This window comes from Schistocerca americana, chromosome X (assembly GCF_021461395.2).
Source record: "Schistocerca americana isolate TAMUIC-IGC-003095 chromosome X, iqSchAmer2.1, whole genome shotgun sequence".
Taxonomy (NCBI): Eukaryota; Metazoa; Arthropoda; class Insecta; order Orthoptera; family Acrididae; genus Schistocerca; species Schistocerca americana.
The window spans coordinates 612,171,607-612,192,378 of NC_060130.1; the positions used below are offsets into that span (position 1 = coordinate 612,171,607).

Sequence of the window (20,772 nt, forward strand, 5' to 3'; positions counted from 1 at the left end):
ACCTTTAGTTTCATTCGTAGCATCTTAGGTGTCTGCTTAGAGATCCCCGTTGGTTTCAAAAACTCTTTCTAAGTGCAGAAGCTCATCCTGCACACTGCTCTCCTCAGCAGAGACGTATGGTCTGTCTTTCAAGGTTCTAACGACACCTAACATCTGGAAACGATGGTGGCAGCTATTTGCACGTAAATAAAGAGCTGAATGCGTTTGTTTTCGATGTACTGCATTTATCAAAGTGTCATCATCTTTCCGCCTAAGCAAACCATCAAAAAGTGTAAGTCATCCCTCCTTTTCAGTTTCCGATATAAATTGGATTTGCCGATGGACAGACTTCAGATTATTTAAAAATTCTTGTAATTTGTCTTCACCATGGAGCCACACTAGAAGTAGATAGCATTACAATACGTATTTTACAGTAGAAACATTAGATTTTTTGATCTGTGTGTGACTTTCGAGTGGAGTGAAAAGAATATAAGTGTTCAGTGTCTTGAACATGTTGAGTTTTGTACCTACAAGGCAACATTGGCGGGTAGTGTTATTTCTCTGCTTCCATGTCAAACAATCTGCTGCGGAAAGTCATTGTTTGTTAGTGGCTGCATATGAAGCACATGCTCTGTTGGGAACAGCGTACAGAGTTTGGCTTCGACGATTCAAACACAACTATTTTGAGATGAGTGACCAAATACTTTCTAATCGGTCTGGCGAACCATGAACTGCTGCAAACTTGTCAGACGGTGAATGCTGAACGCTACGAAGCACAGTTACTCAATCTGAATCAGAAACGCCCGCAATGTGATGAGAGACATGGCAGAGTCATTCTGCTTCATGACAGCGCCAAACCACATGTTGCAAAACTGAGCAAAGAAAACTTTGAAGGGACTTCGAAGCAATGACAAACCCCACACACCATATTCGCTAGATTTTGCCCCATCGGTTTACCTTTTGTTTCGATCCATCCATTACGGCGTTTGTGAACAACAGTCCACATCTTTTAACGATCTCGAAAACCTGGCTCCGTGAATGGATCACCTCAAGAGAACCTGAGGTCTTTTTATCGCGGAATCCATTTGTTTTCCCAAAAAATGGAAAAAGATTGCAATTGTCAGACATTGCTTTTAGAATACATGCATGTTATGAAATATATCAAATGTACCAGCACTTAAGAATATCAGCTGAATAATGGAATGATAACAAAAATTTGTGCCGGACTGGGACTCGAACTCGATATCCCGCTTATGGCGAGTGGAGGAACACTGCATCGTACTTCTGAACGAAACAGGCACTGCAATATCGTATTTACCAGCCGACACCGGGCAAACAACTTTCAATTAAATGTCTTCCATGTACGGGGATATACATAATGGATGTACGAGAGCAGACTGTAGACAGATGGTTTACTTATGGAAGTCTGGTTCTGCCCGAGAAACGTGCTCGGATATTGTAATGGTAAGCGGGAAATCCGATTCGAATCCCCTTCCGGCACAAATTTTCATTGTCGTCATTCCATTATACAGCTGTTGGTTATCTATATTCGCAACTGCGAATACATTTCGTATATTTCATAACGTCTGTGGTCGTCGCAGTTCCTGTTCCTTCGGACATGCATGCACCTTATTTATCCGCCGACACCGGTCAATTGACTTTGAATTAAAATGTCTCCCCTGTACGGGATTATACATAATGGATATACGAATGCAGGTTGTTAAAATATGGTTGTCGACATGTGGAAGTTTGTTTCTGGCCGTGAAGCTCATTCAGATAACCTAATGTTAAGGCGATAAGCGGGAAATCCCATTTCGAGTCCCGGCCCAGCACAAATTTTCATTATCGTTATTCCACTATACAGCCAGCTCATGATTGTCCATATTCGCAACTGCGGATACATTTCATGAATTACCAGGAGTACGTTGTCATCAGGGAAACCAAAATTGACATTCTGCGGGGCAGAACGAGGAATGTTACATTTCTTAACCCTGCTATATTATATCTTTGTGCGTTACGTGCGAGCACTATACTGGGTGACCGTATACTCCAGTTATCAAAATAATGAAAATCAATATTTCTATGGTGGACATAAATGTTTTATTGCTAAGAAATTATTTTTAATAGCCCAGTGATCAGCAAAATCAGTTTTCACATGAACATTTACATACAGTTAGGGCATAAAGACACTCTATGTGAACTGAAAATGAATCTGTTATATTTTTCACGCTTAACCGATATTTTTGCGTCGTTCTTCCAGTGGCAAACACAGCAGTGTCCTGCTCAGGCAGTATCCTCTATTGGGATGGTTTGTAGCTGTGAAACTTGAGGTCCATTTTACAAAATACTTCATCACCGACGGTCTCATCCTTTTCGTCGTGATCATTATTCTGCCCTCATCTTCGTGTATTTCTTTGCGTCCATATTCGTTTCCTCCTTCAGCACTCATTTCATCTTCGCAGTGAAGTATCCAGAGAATCTTCTCGTCCGATAGTTTTTTCCTATTTTCACCAAATACAACTGGTAAAATAAAAAGAATCTATTATTTGCTTCTGGTATCTTTATAATTTATGGTTATTAGACCTAGTACTATTATCATTGCTATTGGAACACAAGCACACTTTTATATCGTCGTGTAAAATCTTCACAAAAACAGCAATATGTAAAGAAATGATCACTCTAAGACTGTACTGGGATACGTGGCGTCCAAACAATGTGCTAGTGGGAAACACAGCCACTTCAAACAAGTTTGCATCTGCTTCTGGATGGATCTCTACCTGCCTAAGGAATAGCTCGAACCTCAACTAAGACTGTGTTGCTATTTCTTAGATGGTTCAAATGGCTCTAAGCGCTATGGGACTTAACATCTGAGTTCATCAGTTCCCTAGACTTAGAACTACTTAAAACTAACTAACCTAAGGACATCGCACACATCCATGCCCGAGGCAGGATTAGAACCTGCGACCGTGGCAGCAGCACGGTTCCGGACTGAAGTGCTTAGAACCGCTCGGCCACAGCGGCCGGCACTATTTCTTAAAAATATTTGAAATATAAATAACTAAGGAATACACTACCACAAGATACGAGGGCTATTCGAAATGGAAACAAGTGTAAAAATGAAAAATGTTTTATTTGCAATAGTTAATTATACCTTCCAGCTACTTCTCAACATAGTCGCCGCTCCGACTTAGACATCTGTCGGAGCTTTGCATCAAGTTCCCAATACCCTCGTCATAGAAGGCAGCGGCTTATGTTTTCCGTCAATTCTCTACGCTCGTCTACAGCTCGTTGTCTGTTCCAAAATGCTGTCTTCATAGCCAGTAGTTCATGTGAGCAGAGATGAAACTCAGTGGGAGCCAATTACGGGCTGTTTTGAAGGTGACCGTAAACGCTGCAAGAGCATCTTCATTGCCCCTGGAGAGTGCGGCCGAGAATTTCATGAAGAAGGAAACACACGAGAGTTACGTTATGTTGGCATGACATTAAGTGAAATCTCTCACCAGGCCCTCATATTTTGCGGCAGACACTACTTTCTAGACATCTTTACTTGCTCACTGTACGCTCAGAACTGAAAAAAGAGACTTGACGCCATTGACGGGCACATTAGGGACACAGCCCAAAGCATCTTTGCAAAGCTTCGTCAAATTTTCTCTGTGGTTTCCATTTTGCACCTGATAGGCCCTTACTTTCCGAATAGTCCTCGTAGTATTCCAGGAAACTGGAAAGAATACATAGAAAATGTTGTTAAAATGGTTCAAATGGCTCTGAGCACTATGGGACATAACTTCTGAGGTCATCAGTCCCCTAGAACTTAGAACTACTTAAACCTAACTAACCTAAGGACATCACACACACCCATGCCCGAGGCAGGATTCGAACCTGCGACCGTAGCGGTCACGCGGTTCCAGACTGTAGTGCTTAGAACCGCTCGACAACTCCGGCCGGCAAAAATGTTGTGGGGAAGGCGAACCAAACACTGAATTTTATTGGCAGAACACTTAAAAGATGCAACAGATCTACTAAAGAGGCTGCCTACACTACGCTTGTCCGTCCGCTTTTGGAATACTACTGCATGGTTTAGGGTCTTTACCAGATAGGGTTAACGGAGCACATCGAGAAAATTCAAAGTAGGGCAGCAGGCTTTGTGTTATAGAAAAACAGTGGAGAGACTGTCGCGAACATGATTCAGAACTTGGAGTGTACATCATTAAAACTAAGGCATTCCTCGTTGCGGCGGGATTTTCTGACGAAATTTCAACCACAAACTCTCTCCTCCGAACGAGAAAATATTTTATTGAAGCCGTCCTAAATACAGCAGAGAGATACGATCATCATAATAAAATAATGGACGATACACACTATATGATCAAAACTATCCGGACACCTGACTGAAAATGACAAGTTCGTGGAGCGCTCCATCGATAATGCTGGAATTCAGTATGGTGTTGGCCCACCCTTAGCCTTGATGACAGCTTCCACTCTCGAAGGCATACATTGAATCAGGCGCTGGAAGGTTTCTTGGGGAAGGGGAGCCCATTCTTCACGGAGTGCTGCACTGAGGAGTGGTATCAATGTTGGTCGGTGAGGCATAGCACAAAGTCGGCATTCAAAAGTATCCCAGAGGTGTTCTCTAGGATTCAGGTCAGGACTCTGTGCAGGCCAGTCCATTACATGGATGTTACTGTCGTCTATCACACCGCCACAGGCCATGCATTATGAACAGGTGCTCGATCGTGTTGAAAGATGCAATCGCCATCCCCGAAATGCTCTTCAACAGTGGGAAGCAAGAAGGTGCTTAAAACATCAATGTAGGTCCGTACTGCGATAGTGCCACGCAAAACAACAAGGGGTGCAAGCCCCCTCCATAAAAAACACGACCACACCATAACACCGCCGTCTCCGAATTTTACCGTTGGCAGTACACACGCTGGCAGATAGATGACTTTTACCGGGCATTAGCCGTACCCACACCTTGCCATCGGATCACCACATTGTGTACCGTGATTCGTCACTCCACAAAACGTTTTCCACTGTTCAATCGTCCACTGTTTACGCTCCTTACACCATGCAGGGCGTCGTTTGGTACTTACCTGCGTGATGTGTGGCTTATGAGCTGCCGCTCGACAATGAAATACAAGTTTTCTCACCTCCCGCCTAACTGTCGTAGTACTTGCAGTGGATCCTGTTGCAGTTTTTAATTCCTATGTGATGGTCTGGGTAGATGTCTGCCTATTACACATTACGACCCTCTTCAACTGTCGGCGGTCTCTGTCAGTCAACAGACGAGGTCGCCTTGTACGCTTGCGTGCTGTATGTGTCCCTTCACATTTCCACTTCACTATCACATCGGGAACGGTGGACCTAGGGATGTTTAGGAGTGTGGAAATGTCGCGTACAGACGTATGACACAAGTGACTCCCAATCACCTGAACACGTTCGAAGTCTGTGAGTTCCGCGGAGCTTCCCATTCTGTTCTCTTACGATGTCTAATGGCCACTGTGGTCGCTGATACTGGAGTACCCGGCAGAAGGTGGCAGCACAATGCGGCTAATATGAAAACGTGTTTTTTTTGGGGGGGGGGGGGGGGAGGGGATCTGGATACTTTTGATCTCATAGTGTAGGTGTTCGTTTTCTCCGCGCTCTGTTCGAGAGTGGAATAATAGAGAATTATTGTTAAGGTGGTTCGATGAACCTTCTGCCAGGCACCTGTGTTTGATTTTCAGAGTACTCCTGTAGATGTAGATGTAACATGGCTACCTGAAACTTTGTTTTCTTGGGCAACAATACGTATTCGAACTGAAATGTTAAACTGCCTCTTATTTACTGTATATTTCCCCTGTCAGCTTTCTGTTAAGTCCATTCAACATCTAGACAACTTCACCCCCTGCCAGTTGGTGAAGAATCCGATAGCCAACGCGGCCAATGGACTGTAGTCAGCAGATGAGAGACTATTTCTGTGTTTGATAGGGAAAAAGTGCAAAATCACTTATGAATCCTTAACCCTGCTCATCGCAGTTGCGACGATTGTTTTGATCACTGTAAAATCTCGGTATGTTGAAGTGATTAAACCCAAAAGCTCTAGTAGCTACAAGATGAGTATGGGATTATCAACAGAGAATCAAATAGTGATAATGCACGTGTAGGTCTAATTATGAAACAGAAAATATTAATACGGGTAACCTTCTATGAACAGCATAGTGGCCTATTTATGGTAAAAAAGCGTAATTCGTTGAACCATTTTCCATGAATTCTGACCCCTCTTCTCTTACGACTGATGTTGAACATTGCCCTCTCCTTGCCAGGGTTAGCAACATTTGATTTGCGTGGTTCAGTTGATCAGCTGCACCTTGGGCCGCCTGAAGCGCAGCTTAATGCGGCGGCTGCAGGTGGACTCGCCCCTGGCAGGAGGTGACGGTTGGTCACTTCATTTCACCCTCAGCCAAGGCGTCTCCCGCCCGCCGCCTACGGCTTGAAGCCGTTTAGGAGCAACAGCTCTTGCTCCCAACGGCACACCAAATCGATAATGATTGTGACATGACTGTTCGGCCGCACCATGTCTCGGTCTTTAACACCAGTACTAATACGATGACACGAGTGTGGTTAAATCGGCTTGAGGTTAAAAAAGCAGTATTGAAATCAGAAATTAAACAGTTTCTGTACAGTTCTTTGTGGAAATATATACAAGCATATGCAACCGCAAAATTTCACCTTCACTCTCTCTCTCTCTCTAATGTTGCCAGAACCAATTTGCAGAGAATCAGGACTCAAGACTAGTGGATTAAAACATCAGCAGGACAAGGACCGAATAGTCAGGACTGAAAAAAAAAAGTAAATATTCACTCATTGGATAAGCATTTTCTTATAATGCCTAATGACCAAAGCTGGTGAACTGTAACATCTGTAGTCAAAAGTACTGTTCTGTTCATCAGAAGTATCTGCTTCAGGCTGATAACAAAAAAAATTCAGACATGCTTCAGCACAGTCGATAACATACTCTGATATAATTTCATAATGACTATTCAGCATTACTCTTCGACCCTAACCTATATTCATAATTTGTAATTTCAATTATTTTATACACAAGACATGTTTATGAACATAACACTACATTTATTATTGCTCGCTGATTCAATAGATATACAATTCTTCTGAAATTATATTTTAGGATTCATTTAAGAAGTCCATATTTCGAATGCTGAAACCGTTTAAATTCAGCACTGCATATTTTACAACCATGAACTCAGGATCTCTAATGACTAAGGATCATAGTTGGATAATACACTGAAGAGCCAAATAAACTGGCATACCTGCCTAATATCGTGTAGGTCCCCCGCGAGCACGCAGAAGTGCCGCAACACGAGGTGTAATGGACTCGACTAATGTCTGAAATAGTGCTGGAGGCAATTGACACCATGACCCCTCCAGGGCTGTGCATAAATCAGTAAGAGTACAGCACGTTGCAAGGCATCCCAGATATGATCAATAATGTTCATGTCTGGAGAGTTTGGTGACGAGTGGAAGTGTCTAAACTCAGAAGAATGTTCCTGGAGCCACTCTGTTGCAATTCTGGATGTCTGGCATACCACATTGTCCTGCTGTAATTGCTCAAATCCGTCAGAATGCACAATAGATATGAATGGACAGGTGGTGAGAGAGGACGATTACATACGTGTCACCCATCAGAGTCGCGTCTAGACATATCAGGGGTCCCACATCACTCCAACTGCACACGCCCCACAACACAACAGAGCCTTTACCATCTTGAACAGTCCCCTGCTGACATGCAGAGTCCATGGATTCATAATACTGTCTCCATACCCATACACGTCCATCCGCTCGATACAATTTGAAACGAGACTCGTCCGTCTAGGCTACATGCTTCCAGTCATCAACGGTCCAATGTCGATGTTGACAGGCCCAGGCGAGGTTGAAATGGTTCAAATGGCTCTGAGCACTATGAGACTTAACTTCTGAGGTTATCAGTCCCCTAGAACTTAGAACTACTTAAACCTAACTAACCTAAGGAAATCACACACATCCATGTCCGAGGCAGGATTCGAAGCTGCGACAGTAGCAGTCGCGCGGTTCCAGACTGTAACGCCTAGAACCGCATTTATTTCTTTATTCCAGTAAGAGTACATGTAATTACTTTTTTTTACATTTCCTCAAGTTTAGTAATATTTGTATGTAGGGTATTAAATTTCTACAACTCCTTTAGCAAAAACTCCTGCATCTGCGTCCTAAAATGTAATTTATTACATGATGGCAATTGTTTTATCAATATCCACTTGAACCAGAAGAGGTCTTCTTCATTGTCATCTTTTTCATCCTTTCGCAGGATTTTAATCTTCTCTCTCTCTCTCTCTAATTGGAGAAATGTGTGTGGTCCATCTTCTCTTGGTTTACATTTATGTCTCGTTGCAAATGTTACTTTAGGAACCTGAAGTTCAGGCTCATCGTCGGCATCAGCACCAGTGTCTGTGTAAGCAGCGCTGTCAAAGGTATTTCCTACATTCCTCACATCTAGTTCGTCATCCGGAGTAGAATTTGCAGGGTCTAGAAAATCCAAATACTTCCTGTTTGCTGAGTGTTCTGGCTCAACGTTCCCATCTGTTTCTCGCGGCTTTAAAATATCTTTTAAAAATGGCATGGAATCAAAGTATTGCCAAGTGTCTGTGTATACCAGTTCAATAGCAGCGTCAGCTCCAAAATGAGGTTTTCGTATTTTTTTCAAGTCTTTTGCGAATGTGTCACTTAAATTTTTCCATTTTTTCTTCGCCGCATAGCCTGAAACAAAAGTTAAATAACTAAAGACTTCCAAATATGACAGTATTAAACCGCTGTTTCGTGTCTCTTTAACAACCGCCGTTCCTGTGGGCAGCTGCGAATTGTTGACTCATTGTTTCGAATTAATGCTGAGCAGTGTATTCGCGCTCAGTGAAAAAGGAACACCATCCGTACGCCGCACTAGGTGAGGGTGGAAGATAAAATGAACATAAAAATATACGTAATATTTATACATCCTTGTACATAGAAGCGTAGGAGAATAAAACGATTGTTTAATGATATAAAAACTGAAGACATTGTGCAAACTTTTCATTCATATTTAACCGTGTTCTTAATGCAGAAGTGAAGTACGTTATTCATTACCGCCTTTCCATCGGATCGCTCTGTAGCATAACGAATGATTGTTCGTTAACGCTCTACCTTTTCGGACGTTAAAGCCACAAAATAACAGGATTTTACTATGAATACTAGTGTGACTCTAATCCCGAGCACGTTCACCTTTAAACAAAGACTAACTCAGCATTTAGTTGTCGGCAGTTGTCAAAGGGACGGTTTATCCAAATATCAATCTTATTATTTATCAACGTTCGACGTACTGCATCACATTGACAGAGCATGTGGTCTGTAAATAAAATACCTAACTCTCAGAACAAAATTAAAACCGTATGGTCAGTAGTTAGAGAGGTGAATGGTCAACAGCGCAAGGTAGATGATATGAAGTCAATATACAGTTTAAATTTTAGTTACCGATTGGTGAAATATATGCACAGTATTTAATAGCCACTTTCTCAATATAGCAGATGAATTAAATAAAAAATTAGTTTCTGCAGGGCATCATATAACTCTCTTAGCAAATGGCTTTCCAAGAATGGTATCGGGTACACATCTCTGTGAGACTGACAAGGGGGAAAATGAGTCAATAGTTAAATCGCTAAAGACGAAGGACTCACATAGATATGATGGGGTATCTAACATAATAACTAGCCAGATTTGTAATTTTTCCTTTCCGAATGGTCAGTTTCCTGAATGATTAAAGTACTCAGTAGTAAAATTTGTTTATAAGAAATGAGAAAAAGATAATGCAGACTATTGTAGACTTATTTCTGTGCCATCACTGTTTGCTAAAGTTATAGAGACGGCAATATATGTAAGGGTAATTGGTAATTTCAATTCACAGTATTAGCAGTCAAACGTTCAGTTTGGTTTTAGAACTTGTTTATCAACTGAAAATGCTATTTTGGAAATGGTGAAAGTTGCTTTGGAATAGCTAGTCTGTCACAAAGCAATAGTCACAGGATGTTTCCGAACCTATTTATTATTCATTCATTACGCGTTTTGGTCTCTATCCTTCTTCAGACAGATGACCATTTAGTACAGAATGAAAATACAACTTTGACAAGAATTTCAATTAACGTTGAAAAAACGTAAATTTCACTATTCCGTTCAGGAAATAACTTCATGACATGTGTACTTATTACGGACCAAAGTTCTATTTTCTCGGTGAGGCGCTGGACGGATTAAACAAAAAGTTGCGAACACTAGGTGTCTTCTTTCATTTAACTAAGGCGTTTGATTGTGTTGATCAAGAAACCATTATGGAATAAGAGAACTTACACAAAATTGATTCGCCTCATACTTTAAGAACAGGCAGCAAAAGTTCATTCTCCACGGTAATGAGAGCGGCTATGTTGTGGAGTCTGGCTGGGGTATGGTTAAGAGCGCGGTGCCTCAGGGATCAGCGCTGGAGTGCTTGGACCACAAATACTTCTCATATATTACCTTCAAATACGGCAGATGATTCTAAAATATTTCTGTTTGCCAATGACACTAGATTGGCACTGAAGGATGTTGAGTTCAACATAGGCAATGTTGCAAACAGTGCAGCTCATGGATTGTCGGAAACAAAGTCATGCTAAATCACTGCAAGCCTCGGTTTTCACAATTCTAACACACAATTCATTTTGATTACACAGAACTGGCACAGAATTAGTCCGAACTATCCAAATTTCTAGGTTTTCTGATAAATGGTAAGCTGTCATGGAAAGACAGTTCAGGATCTTGTTGAAAAATTGAACGCTGCTATGTTTACTACAAGAACAGTATCTGTTAAAAGTGATAGTGCAACACGAAAATTAGTCTGCTTTGCTTATTTCTATTCAATACGGACGAGTGGCGTTATGTTATCGGTTAACCCTTCCGATTCGCAAAGTGTATTTTTGGCTCAGAAGAGGGCAGTTCGAGCAGGGTGCGGTGTAATTTCGCGAACCTCTCATTAACCTCCGTTCAGGAGTCTGGGAATTCTAACACTGGGCTCTTAATATATACTATTTAACGCCGTTTATTGGTAACAATTTTGTGGGTTGGCAGGAGAGCCAACACCGGGTACTAGAGGAAGCCGAAAGGCCCGCGTTTTAGCTCACGCAGGCTGGCGTGAGATCTGGAACAGGACAAGGAAATTAGACTTTAGAAAAACGGACGTAGCTGGTGGAATACTTAACTTTAATCCATTAATGATGAGCGTCGCTCTTGACTGTACATGATTCAGGATCAATAGTAACTGGTAATGGCGAATTGCTAGGTCGTCGCAAATGACGTAGCTGAAGGCTATGCTAACTATCGTCTCGGCAAATGAGAGCGTATTTTGTCAGTGAACCATCGCTAGCAAAGTCGGTTGTACAACTGGGGCGAGTGCTAGGAAGTCTCTCTAGACCTGCCGTGTGGCGGCGCTTGGTCTGCAATCACTGATAGTGGCGACACGCGGGTCCGACGTATACTAACGGACCGCGGCCGATTTAAAGGCTACCACCTAGCAAGTGTGGTGTCTGGCGGTGACACCACATTCCTCCCCCGCAAATCGGCGTACGGTTGTGGCATAAGGCTTCTACCCGCCGTGGGGAGGACCCCATGTTGACGTATGCGACGAGGTGGGGAGCCTAACAACAGGCGAGGCTGTGCCACCCGCACCCTGCCATTCGGACCGCGGGGAGCCAGGAAACGCCTGAAAACCTGCTCCAGGGTGCACGCCAACATGCGGTGTATGCGCCCGCAGAGAGACAGGAGGGGCCGAAGGGTCGACCTCCATCGGGCGGGGGCACCCGACGGGCGAAGACGACAGACGGTCCGGAGCGGGCAAGAGTTCCATGTCGGAGGACAACTGGTCACGGGAAGCGATCGGCGGCGCGTGACCCAGGGAGGCGCCCGGCGGTGGCAGCGACGCGTCCACTGCGGGCGTCGCCGGCGGGAGCACAGGCGGCGGCGGCGGTGGCGGCAGCGGCGCGTCGCCATGGGGCAAAATGGAAGGCAGCGTCGGTAACACCTGGGGCTGAGGCGAGCCAGTAGATGTGTCCCCAGGGCGCTGACCGGACGGCACCGTCGCTGAAAGCAGACGGCGAGCGGCAGATCCCATGCGACGACAGAGGCGCGGCTGATTGAGATGTCGACGCACCTCACCAGAGGCCCCCAAAACCAGATACATAGCGCGGCCGAGGCAGCGAAGAATGCGCCGTTCGAGCCAACGCCGTGAACCTCGATAGTTGCGGTAGTAGACAACGTCGCCTGGGGCAAAAGCAGGTGTCTGCCGCTGCACAGGAACCTGATGCGGCGGATGTAACAAAGACATCAAGGTTCGATGAGAGCGACCATGGAGCAACTCAGCCGGCGAGCGACCATCTCGGGTCTGAGAGCGATACGAGGACAAAAAGAGCAATAACGCGTCCTCCCGAGAATGCGACTCTTTCACCTTCAACATCTGTGACTTGAAAGTCCTGACCAATCGTTCAGCGACACCGTTTGACTGTGGCGAAAACGGCGCGGACGTCAGATATTGAATACCATTGGCCTTGCAGAAAGACTGAAATTCTGTGGACATGAATTGTGGGCCATTGTCGGAAACAGAAGTCTGTGGAATACCTTCAATGCAAAAGATAGCAGATAACGCTTGGATGGTGGCAGATGACGTCGTGGAAGACATCCGGACAACAAAAGGAAAATTACTGAATGAATCTACCACAACCAACCATCGAGCATTCCAGAATGGACCAGCAAAATCGATGTGCAAGCGTTGCCAAGGGGAAGTGGCTTTTGGCCATGCAAAGAATTTCCAAGGTGGTGCTGATTGTTGTTCGGCACACACCATGCAAGAAGAGCACATATTCGTAATCGCGGCATCGATTCCGAAACAAGCACAGTGCTGACGAGCAAGTTGTTTCGTTCTCACTATACCCCAATGTCCTTGGTGGAGAAGCTGTAAGACAGAGGACTGTAACGAACGTGGGACAACGACCCTGAACTGATCATTATCGGAACGCAACAGCAAAACACTACGTCGTACAAAAAGTCTCTCCTTGTGAGCAAAAAATCGGCGAACCAACGGATCCCCGATCCGTGACTTTGACAAGGGCCATTGCGTAGCGACAAAACACAGAACGGTAGCAAGGACAGGGTCGGCAGCTGTGGCTGTAGCGACACGACGAAAATCAATCGGAAACGATTCGACCACGTCATCGGTTTCCGAATCAATGAACATGCAAGCAAGTTCGGAGGAATCGAATGCTCTATCCTCAGCAACAGGCAAATGGGAAAACGCATCGGCGTTTCCGTGCTTAGCAGTGGACCGATACAAGATATCGTCGCGGTACTGCGAGAGGAAAATAGGCCTGCGAATGAATTTCTGCACTGTACGTGGAGGTACGGGCTTGGTCGGATGAAAAAGCTATGTCAAAGGTTTGTGGTCTGTGATGATGGTAAAGTGACGACCATAGAAGAAATCATGAAACTTTGTAACACCAAAGACGAGAGCCAATGCTTCTTTCTCGATCTGTGAATAATTTCGTTGCGCAGACGAGAGCAATTTGGACGCAAAGGCAATAGGGCGATCGTGTGAACCATCTTTGTGCGCAAGCACAGCACCGATCCCGAAGTCCGATGCATCCACCATCAACAAATGGGGCTTCCGGGGATCGAATGGCGTAAGGCAAGTATTGGAAAGCAACGCCGATTTCAACTGGCGAAAGGCGCGTTCGCATTCCGTCGTCCAAACGAACGGAACACCTTTACGGCGTAAGCGATGAAGCTGATCTGAAATGAAAGAGGCGTGCGGAACATAGCGATGGTAATAGTGAATTTGGCCCAGCACACTCTGTAGCTGCTTCGAAGTCTGCAGCGAAGGCAAGTCTTGTATGGCACGGAGGTGCTCTGGACTGGGATGTATGCCTTGGGCATTGAGTACATGTCCCAGATAGGGTAAGTCACGAGCAAAAAACACACTTTTGTCCTTCCGCAAGCGAAGACCATTTTGTCGCAAGACCTGAAATAATGTTCTTAGATTGGCTAAATGTTCTTCTTCCGTCTTTCCGGAAATCACAATGTCGTCCAGATAGTTTGCTGCCGTAGGGACCGACGCACAAACAGTTTGTAGATATTGCTGAAACAATACAGGGGCGGATGCACACCCGAATGACAGTCGTTTGAATCTATACAAACCAAGATGGGTGTCAACCACCAAAATGCGCTGGGATTCTTCGTCCACTGGTATTTGCAAGTGCGCATCTGCTAGGTCCAACTTCGAAAAATATTTACCCGGGCACAGTTTGTCAAAAAGATCTTCCGGGCAGGGTAAAGGAAAAGTTGCAATCACTAGTTGTGGATTCACTGTTGCCTTGAAGTCCACACAAAGTCTCAATTTTCCGGAAGGTTTAGGCAAAATTACTAAGGGTGATGCCCAGAGAGAAGCTTACACACGTTCAATTACACCTTGTGATTCCAAATTGTGTAATGTTTTTGCGACCTCATCACGGAATGCGTGGGGAACATTGTGCACTCTGAAAAATTTCGGTTGCGCGTTTACTTTCAGTTCCAAATGTGCTTCATAGTTCTTAGCGCAACCGAGGCCCGGTGCAAAAATGTCTGCAAATTCTTCACAGAGACGAGAAACACTGTCTGAAGGCACAGTCTGGTTCACTGATAGGACCTGATTTACTATAGGCAAGTTAAACAACTGAAATAAATCGAAACCAAACAAGTTCGCTGCAGAAGAAGAATGAAGGACGTAAAATGACACAAGTTTTGTTTGTCCCTTGTATGTTACAAGAAGGCTGCACTGTCCTAACACAGGGATCTGGTGAGCCGAATAGCTAGTTAACTTAACAGTTGCGGCACGCAATGGAGGTGTGCCCAGCAGTTTGTAAGTGTCTTGATTGATCAGTGAAACTGCAGCCCCGGTATCGAGCTGGAATGGTACCACTTTGCCGTTAATGTCCAAGTCCACAAAAAGTTTATTGTCCCGCTGACGACAAGAGCGACTGTCTCGTGCAACGTGAACTGACACTGGTACAAAATCACTTGCGACTTGACGGGAGTTCCGGCGATGGCGACGCACACTATTTGTGGGACGAACACAGTCACTGTTAGAGAGAGTGGCACTGGGCGGAGTGGAATGAACTATATGAATTTCCATGGGCGAAGTTTCGCGAGCCTGAGTATTCTTTGTTTGATTCCGATTCTGGCGCGAAGCAAAGGGCCTGGAATGGTTTTGAGCTTCCGATCTGAGCTTTTTCTGGCAAACACTTTGAACATGTCCTTTTTTATTACAGTAAAAGCAAATAGCTTGGCGTGACGGGCAATTCTCACGCGAATGTCTAGTAGCACACCGCGGGCATGATTTCAGCACTGCATTTGCTTGCCGGTGCAATACACGTGGCTGAGAGCCTGGTGGCAGCGGCGCGGTCGGGCGCGAGGACTGTTTACTGTTCCGTGCAGCTCGCCCGGCGGGCCGGTTAACCTGACACACTGGTGGCGAAGTTTCAAATGATTCATGAGCAAAGTCAAGTGTGTCCTGCCAATCCAATATGTCCATCACTTGTTGAAGGGAGGGATTGACTAGTTTCAAAATCTGTTCCCATATACGAACATCAGAAACGTTCTGTGCAATTGCATCACGTACCATAGTATCTGAATAAGGGAGTCCACATTGACACTCAAAAGCACAATCCCTAGTAAGGCCTTGCAAGGTTGCAACCCACTCCCGATTAGTCTGACCTGCCGTATGTTTTGTATGAAAGAAGGTATACCTTTTCGCAACTACACTGACTGATTCTTTGAAATATGCATCTTATGCAGACAAAATTTCGTCGTAGGGCAGAGTTGCTACGTCGCGTCGGGGAAATAATTTGACTATCACACGGTACGTGTGCACCCCAATGGAGGACAATAAAAAAGGCTGCCGCCCGTTACGTTGAATTCAGTAGGCGGCGAGATGGAATCCAAATTGGCGTGACCACTCCGTCCAGCTTTCCAGTGCAGCATCAAAAGGACAAAAAGTCGGTGCAACTGCATGTTGTGGCTGCATTAGCGGTGGAGCGGCGGCTGCCGCATCGTTTTGCATTGCACGTTGACCCTGAACGAGCTGTCCAAGGGCATCCAGTAAGGCCTGCGTCTGCTGATTCTGTTTTCGGACAGTACATCTGGAGATGGTGGCGAAGCCATTACACAAGTAAATCAGGGCAGTATAGTTACGAACGCGGTGTTGCCTCATCACCAATGTTGTGGGTTGGCAGGAGAGCCAACACCAGGTACTAGAGGAAGCCGAAAGACCCGCGTTTCAGCTCATGCAGGCTGGCGTGAGGTCTGGAACAGGACAAGGAAATTGGACTTTAGAAAAACGGACGTAGCTGGTCGAATACTTGACTTTAATCCATTAATGATGAGCGTCGCTCTTGACTGTACATGATTCAGGATCAATAGTAACTGGTAATGGCGCCTTGCTAGGTCGTCGCAAATGACGTAGCTGAAGGCTATGCTAACTATCGTCTCGGCAAATGAGAGCGTATTTTGTCAGTGAACCATTGTTAGCAAAGTCAGTTGTACAACTAGGACCAGTGCTAGGAAGTCTCTCTAGACCTGCCGTGTGGCGGCGCTCGGTCTGCAATCACTGACAGTGGCGACACGCTGGTCCGACGTATACTAACGGCCCGCGGCCGATTTAAAGGCTATCACCTAGCAAGTGTGGTGTCTGGCGGTGACACCACAAACAATATGAGCTTATTCCCAAGACTTATCAGCTGTCACTCAGTTAATACTGGACAGGCGGCATTTGAATCGTACATATTGACTCTTTTGCAGAAATACGTGCAGTATGTTGATGCTTTCATTCTCAATAAGCTGCCAAAAGAATTTTAAAAAATCTTGGCAACAAGCCACGTACTTTCAAGTACAAACTGAAGATTTTCGTTACGGGTCAATCCTATTTTGTTGGGGAATTCTTGGACAAAATTTACAAATTTCTGTGCTACATTGTTCATTGTGCTAGTATACGGGCTATAGCTAAATTCCCTTTACAGACTTTGAGTACAGGATCCTTATATCAAAATAAGAAAAAATGTATACTAAACATGGCCTCTTAGTTGCATATCTTACAAGCTACGACCACTTGTTCATTTTCGATCCTGTACAATACAGCTCTTCTATTGCAAACTCTTTGGTTTCCTTGTTTTGGGAGGAGGTAGCATGGACTGAAACAAGGAAAACGTGTGGTAAACATGGGCTCTAAAACAAGCACCTTAAGAGTTACGGTCAATTTTTCAATAGAAGTAATGTGTTTCACAGTAGCGAAGATGAGCAAGTGCTCATAGATCTTAAACTAAGTATTTTGAGGCTCATGTTTACTGGACATGTTTTTCTTATTTTGGTGCATACTGTCCCCTCCCAAAATATGGCAAGCAAAGCGCTTGCAGTAGAAAAGATGTATTTCACAGTATCGAAGATGATCAAATGCTCAGAGCTTTTAAGGTAAGCATATTAGAGTCCATGTTTTGTAGACATTTTTGCTTGTTTTGGTGTATGGAGCCTGTCCTTATAGTCTGTAAAGGAAATTTAGTTACACCTTGTATAGTCAGCAGTTTGTCGGTGTAATCTATTATAAGTTTTTCTGAAGTTAATTTTACGTGCTGAGTCGTTCCATATCCATCGAGATTCGCTCCTCAGCTTGGTCCTACGGAATAACACGTGTAAAACAAAAAAAAAAAAAAAATAGAAATATGCTGTTCACTTTAAATGAAACAACGAGTTTACTGTTACCAGTCACTGTTTATTTATCTCCACGACGTGTTTCAAAGGTTTAAACCTCAATCATCAGGTGGATTTAAATTTGTTATAAACCTTCGAAATGCGTCGTGGAGGTAAATAAACAGTGAGTGGTAACAGTAAACTTGTTGTTTCATTTAATGTCAGTAATAGTCACCGTAAAGCCTAAAAAAATGTTCAAATGTGCGTGAAATCTTATGGGACTTAACTGCTAAGGTCATCAGTCCCTAAGCTTACTTACTACTTAACCTAAATTATCCTAAGGACAAACACACACACCCATGCCCGAGGGAAGACTCGAACCTCCGCCTAACCTAAAATGTTTGCATTTAAAATGCTGTTCACTTTAGAACATTTTCCATTATTGAAGCCAAGTCAAAATTATAAGAAATTAATACACGGGTTTCTTAATAACAGGTACTTAGTCATGGGCATACAGTTCCACCAACTCGCTTTCTCAGCTAGTTTTTGAAAAATGGTTATTCCCACAATCGTTGTAGAAGTTTGTAAAGCTACGTGAACAACATTTTCAATAAAGTACAAGCCCAAGTCAACAGAAGCTGACTTTTAAAAAAGTAGCAGCATGTTTTGGGACAGATGGCAAATTCCTAACTGTTTTGGAAGTATTGCTGGTGGACAGATTCACATTAAAAAGCGCAGTACATCTGGTTCTACCTATTATTACTACAAATTCCTCTTTTCGATTGTATTATTAGCTTTCGGTGATGAAAATTATAGGTTTATTGCGGTGAACAAGGGCTCCGACGACAAAGAGAACGATACAGATGTATTGATGATTGCCCCTTCCGACATGCAACAGAAATGAAAGAACTACAAATACCTAAAAAAGATTTTTTGTCAAGATCCAGTATCAAGTGCCCATATGTTTTCTTGGAGGATGGAGCAGATTCTACATAGGAGTATTTAACGAGCCCTTCCAGGAAGAACAACGACTGTAAGTGACGTTAAAGACTGATGCAACCAGTACTGAGTTTCTTGACGTACGCTCGAAGATCAGCTCTTTTAACTTTTTGAATCTCCAGAGGCGAAAAGGCTACTTTTTATTTAATAAAAGCCAGAAAAGTTATACATCAATAACATTATTGTTTGGTTTGTGGGATTAAAGGGACCAGACTGCTACGGTCATTGGTCCCAATAACATTATTATCAACAGCAAGTAATGATATTATATTTCGGCTGAATGTGGGGCGTTTGTAGCTGGTGTGTTGGTATTCCTTTTAGGTGTCATGGCAGCCATTCTCACAACCTTTTCGAAGCATGACTAGAACGTGAACCTGTACAATAGTACTGAAATCGTTCCACATGCGAATGTTAAGAGCCACTGAAATAAATAACAGGCTTATGTGGTTATATTTTAAAATACATCTCGAAGAGCCCGTGGTCTCAGTGTTAAATAGGACCTCCTTTACAACCGTTCAACACTACTCCTTATGTGCAGACCTGGTTCCTCAAAGGAACACACCTACATAGAGACAGCAAAATCAAGGAGCGGAAGCAGGAGAAATGTGGTAGTGATATTCTGAGGCCGACTTGGAACCTGCATGAAACAACCGGGTTCATCTGCAAGATACTGTACCTCTTTTAACCTTAATTCTGGATACAATATATACATTTGAATTATTTGGTTAGTTTGGGACATGTGTTAAATCTATGTTATAATTTCTTACAACAATAATTTATAAACGTTAGACATTGACAACGGCCACTCAAAGTACCATTTAACTTTTTTCCAGAAAATCAGCACTGGGCACAATTATTGGCCATCTCGGGCAAGAATGGTGGTAGAATGTTCTTTCGGTTCTGCAGCATCGAAATTCAGAAATTTTCGTAAACCTGTCGAAACCAGTGTGAAGAATGCAGTACATATCGTGGAAGCTATAACTTTACTACACATCATCATACGTAATCTCGAATCAATAAACGTGACTGAGGTAATATTTTTCCAGGATGTATACCGAAACATACCAAAAGTACCACAAGAGGCTTTACAAAATCATACAGTGCGCACTGCTAGCAGCCATGCGGGCGATGGATAATTTTAAATTGTATATTGAACAAAATCCTGAACAAAGAATGTAAAACACGTTGTTTAACAAGTGTGTTATATATACTTACTTGTAGTACCAGTTATTTTGGCATCTTCCTCCCATTCTCGGTACGACATTAAACGGTTATTATAATTTTAATTTCTCTTGTCCCGCAATACACAACGTTCTTGAACAGCACTGATCAATATTTCAGACATTGTCACGTGAAACACAAATCGCAAAGCGCGACCACTTCACGTGGAAACATCAAACCAACTGATCGCGTCCGCTTCGTCGCTTCGCGTTGGACGGTGCCCCGCACGTGTTAGCTGACGCAGGGCAGTTTAACCGCTGGCGACTGTCTGATATACACGAGCGGTCGCCGCGCCACGTTCACTCACGTAGGACGATAATCGCATCCCACCGCATCGCGTTGGATCGGCCCAATATTCGCGCGGTCCCACGCCGCGCTTGCATGAGACCGCTCTCGTAGGACGACGTGTTAGCGATGTGCGGTGTGAGACAAATTACCGGACATACTGCACCGCAGATTTTCTCGGAAACGTTTGTTAAGGGACCGGAAACAATCCAGTACACTGCTACACCACCAAAACTGTCTAAATATCCCATAATCAAAAATTAACTACCTTATAGTAATATAACTGCTTTCAGAGAGATCCCGAGATTCAACCACTGGACTAGAAAATGTGCATACACGACCTCCAGCTGGTTCCTAGTAACTTCCGCCGATAGTCCCTTGTTGTATTCATCAAATAATTAATAAAAAAATTATACATTACGTGTCTTGAGTGTTAATACAATGTGTCGCAATGGAGCTAAATGTCCACTTCATTGATCAGTATTTCACTCTGGTCGAGTC

General features: G+C 43.8%; 1 protein-coding gene across 1 annotated transcript; it reads right to left on the bottom strand.

Annotated features, from left to right (window-relative positions):
• Nucleotides 1-8,128: 8,128 nt before the first annotated feature.
• On the bottom strand, nucleotides 8,129-20,065 carry LOC124556867. The gene is made up of 2 exons (XM_047130892.1): nucleotides 19,981-20,065; nucleotides 8,129-8,766 (listed from the first exon to the last, which is right to left on the bottom strand). The coding sequence occupies exons 1-2, from the start codon at nucleotides 20,027-20,029 to the stop codon at nucleotides 8,183-8,185; spliced, it is 633 nt and encodes a 210-aa protein (XP_046986848.1). The 5' UTR covers nucleotides 20,030-20,065; the 3' UTR covers nucleotides 8,129-8,182.
• Between the last annotated feature and the right edge of the window lie 707 nt (nucleotides 20,066-20,772).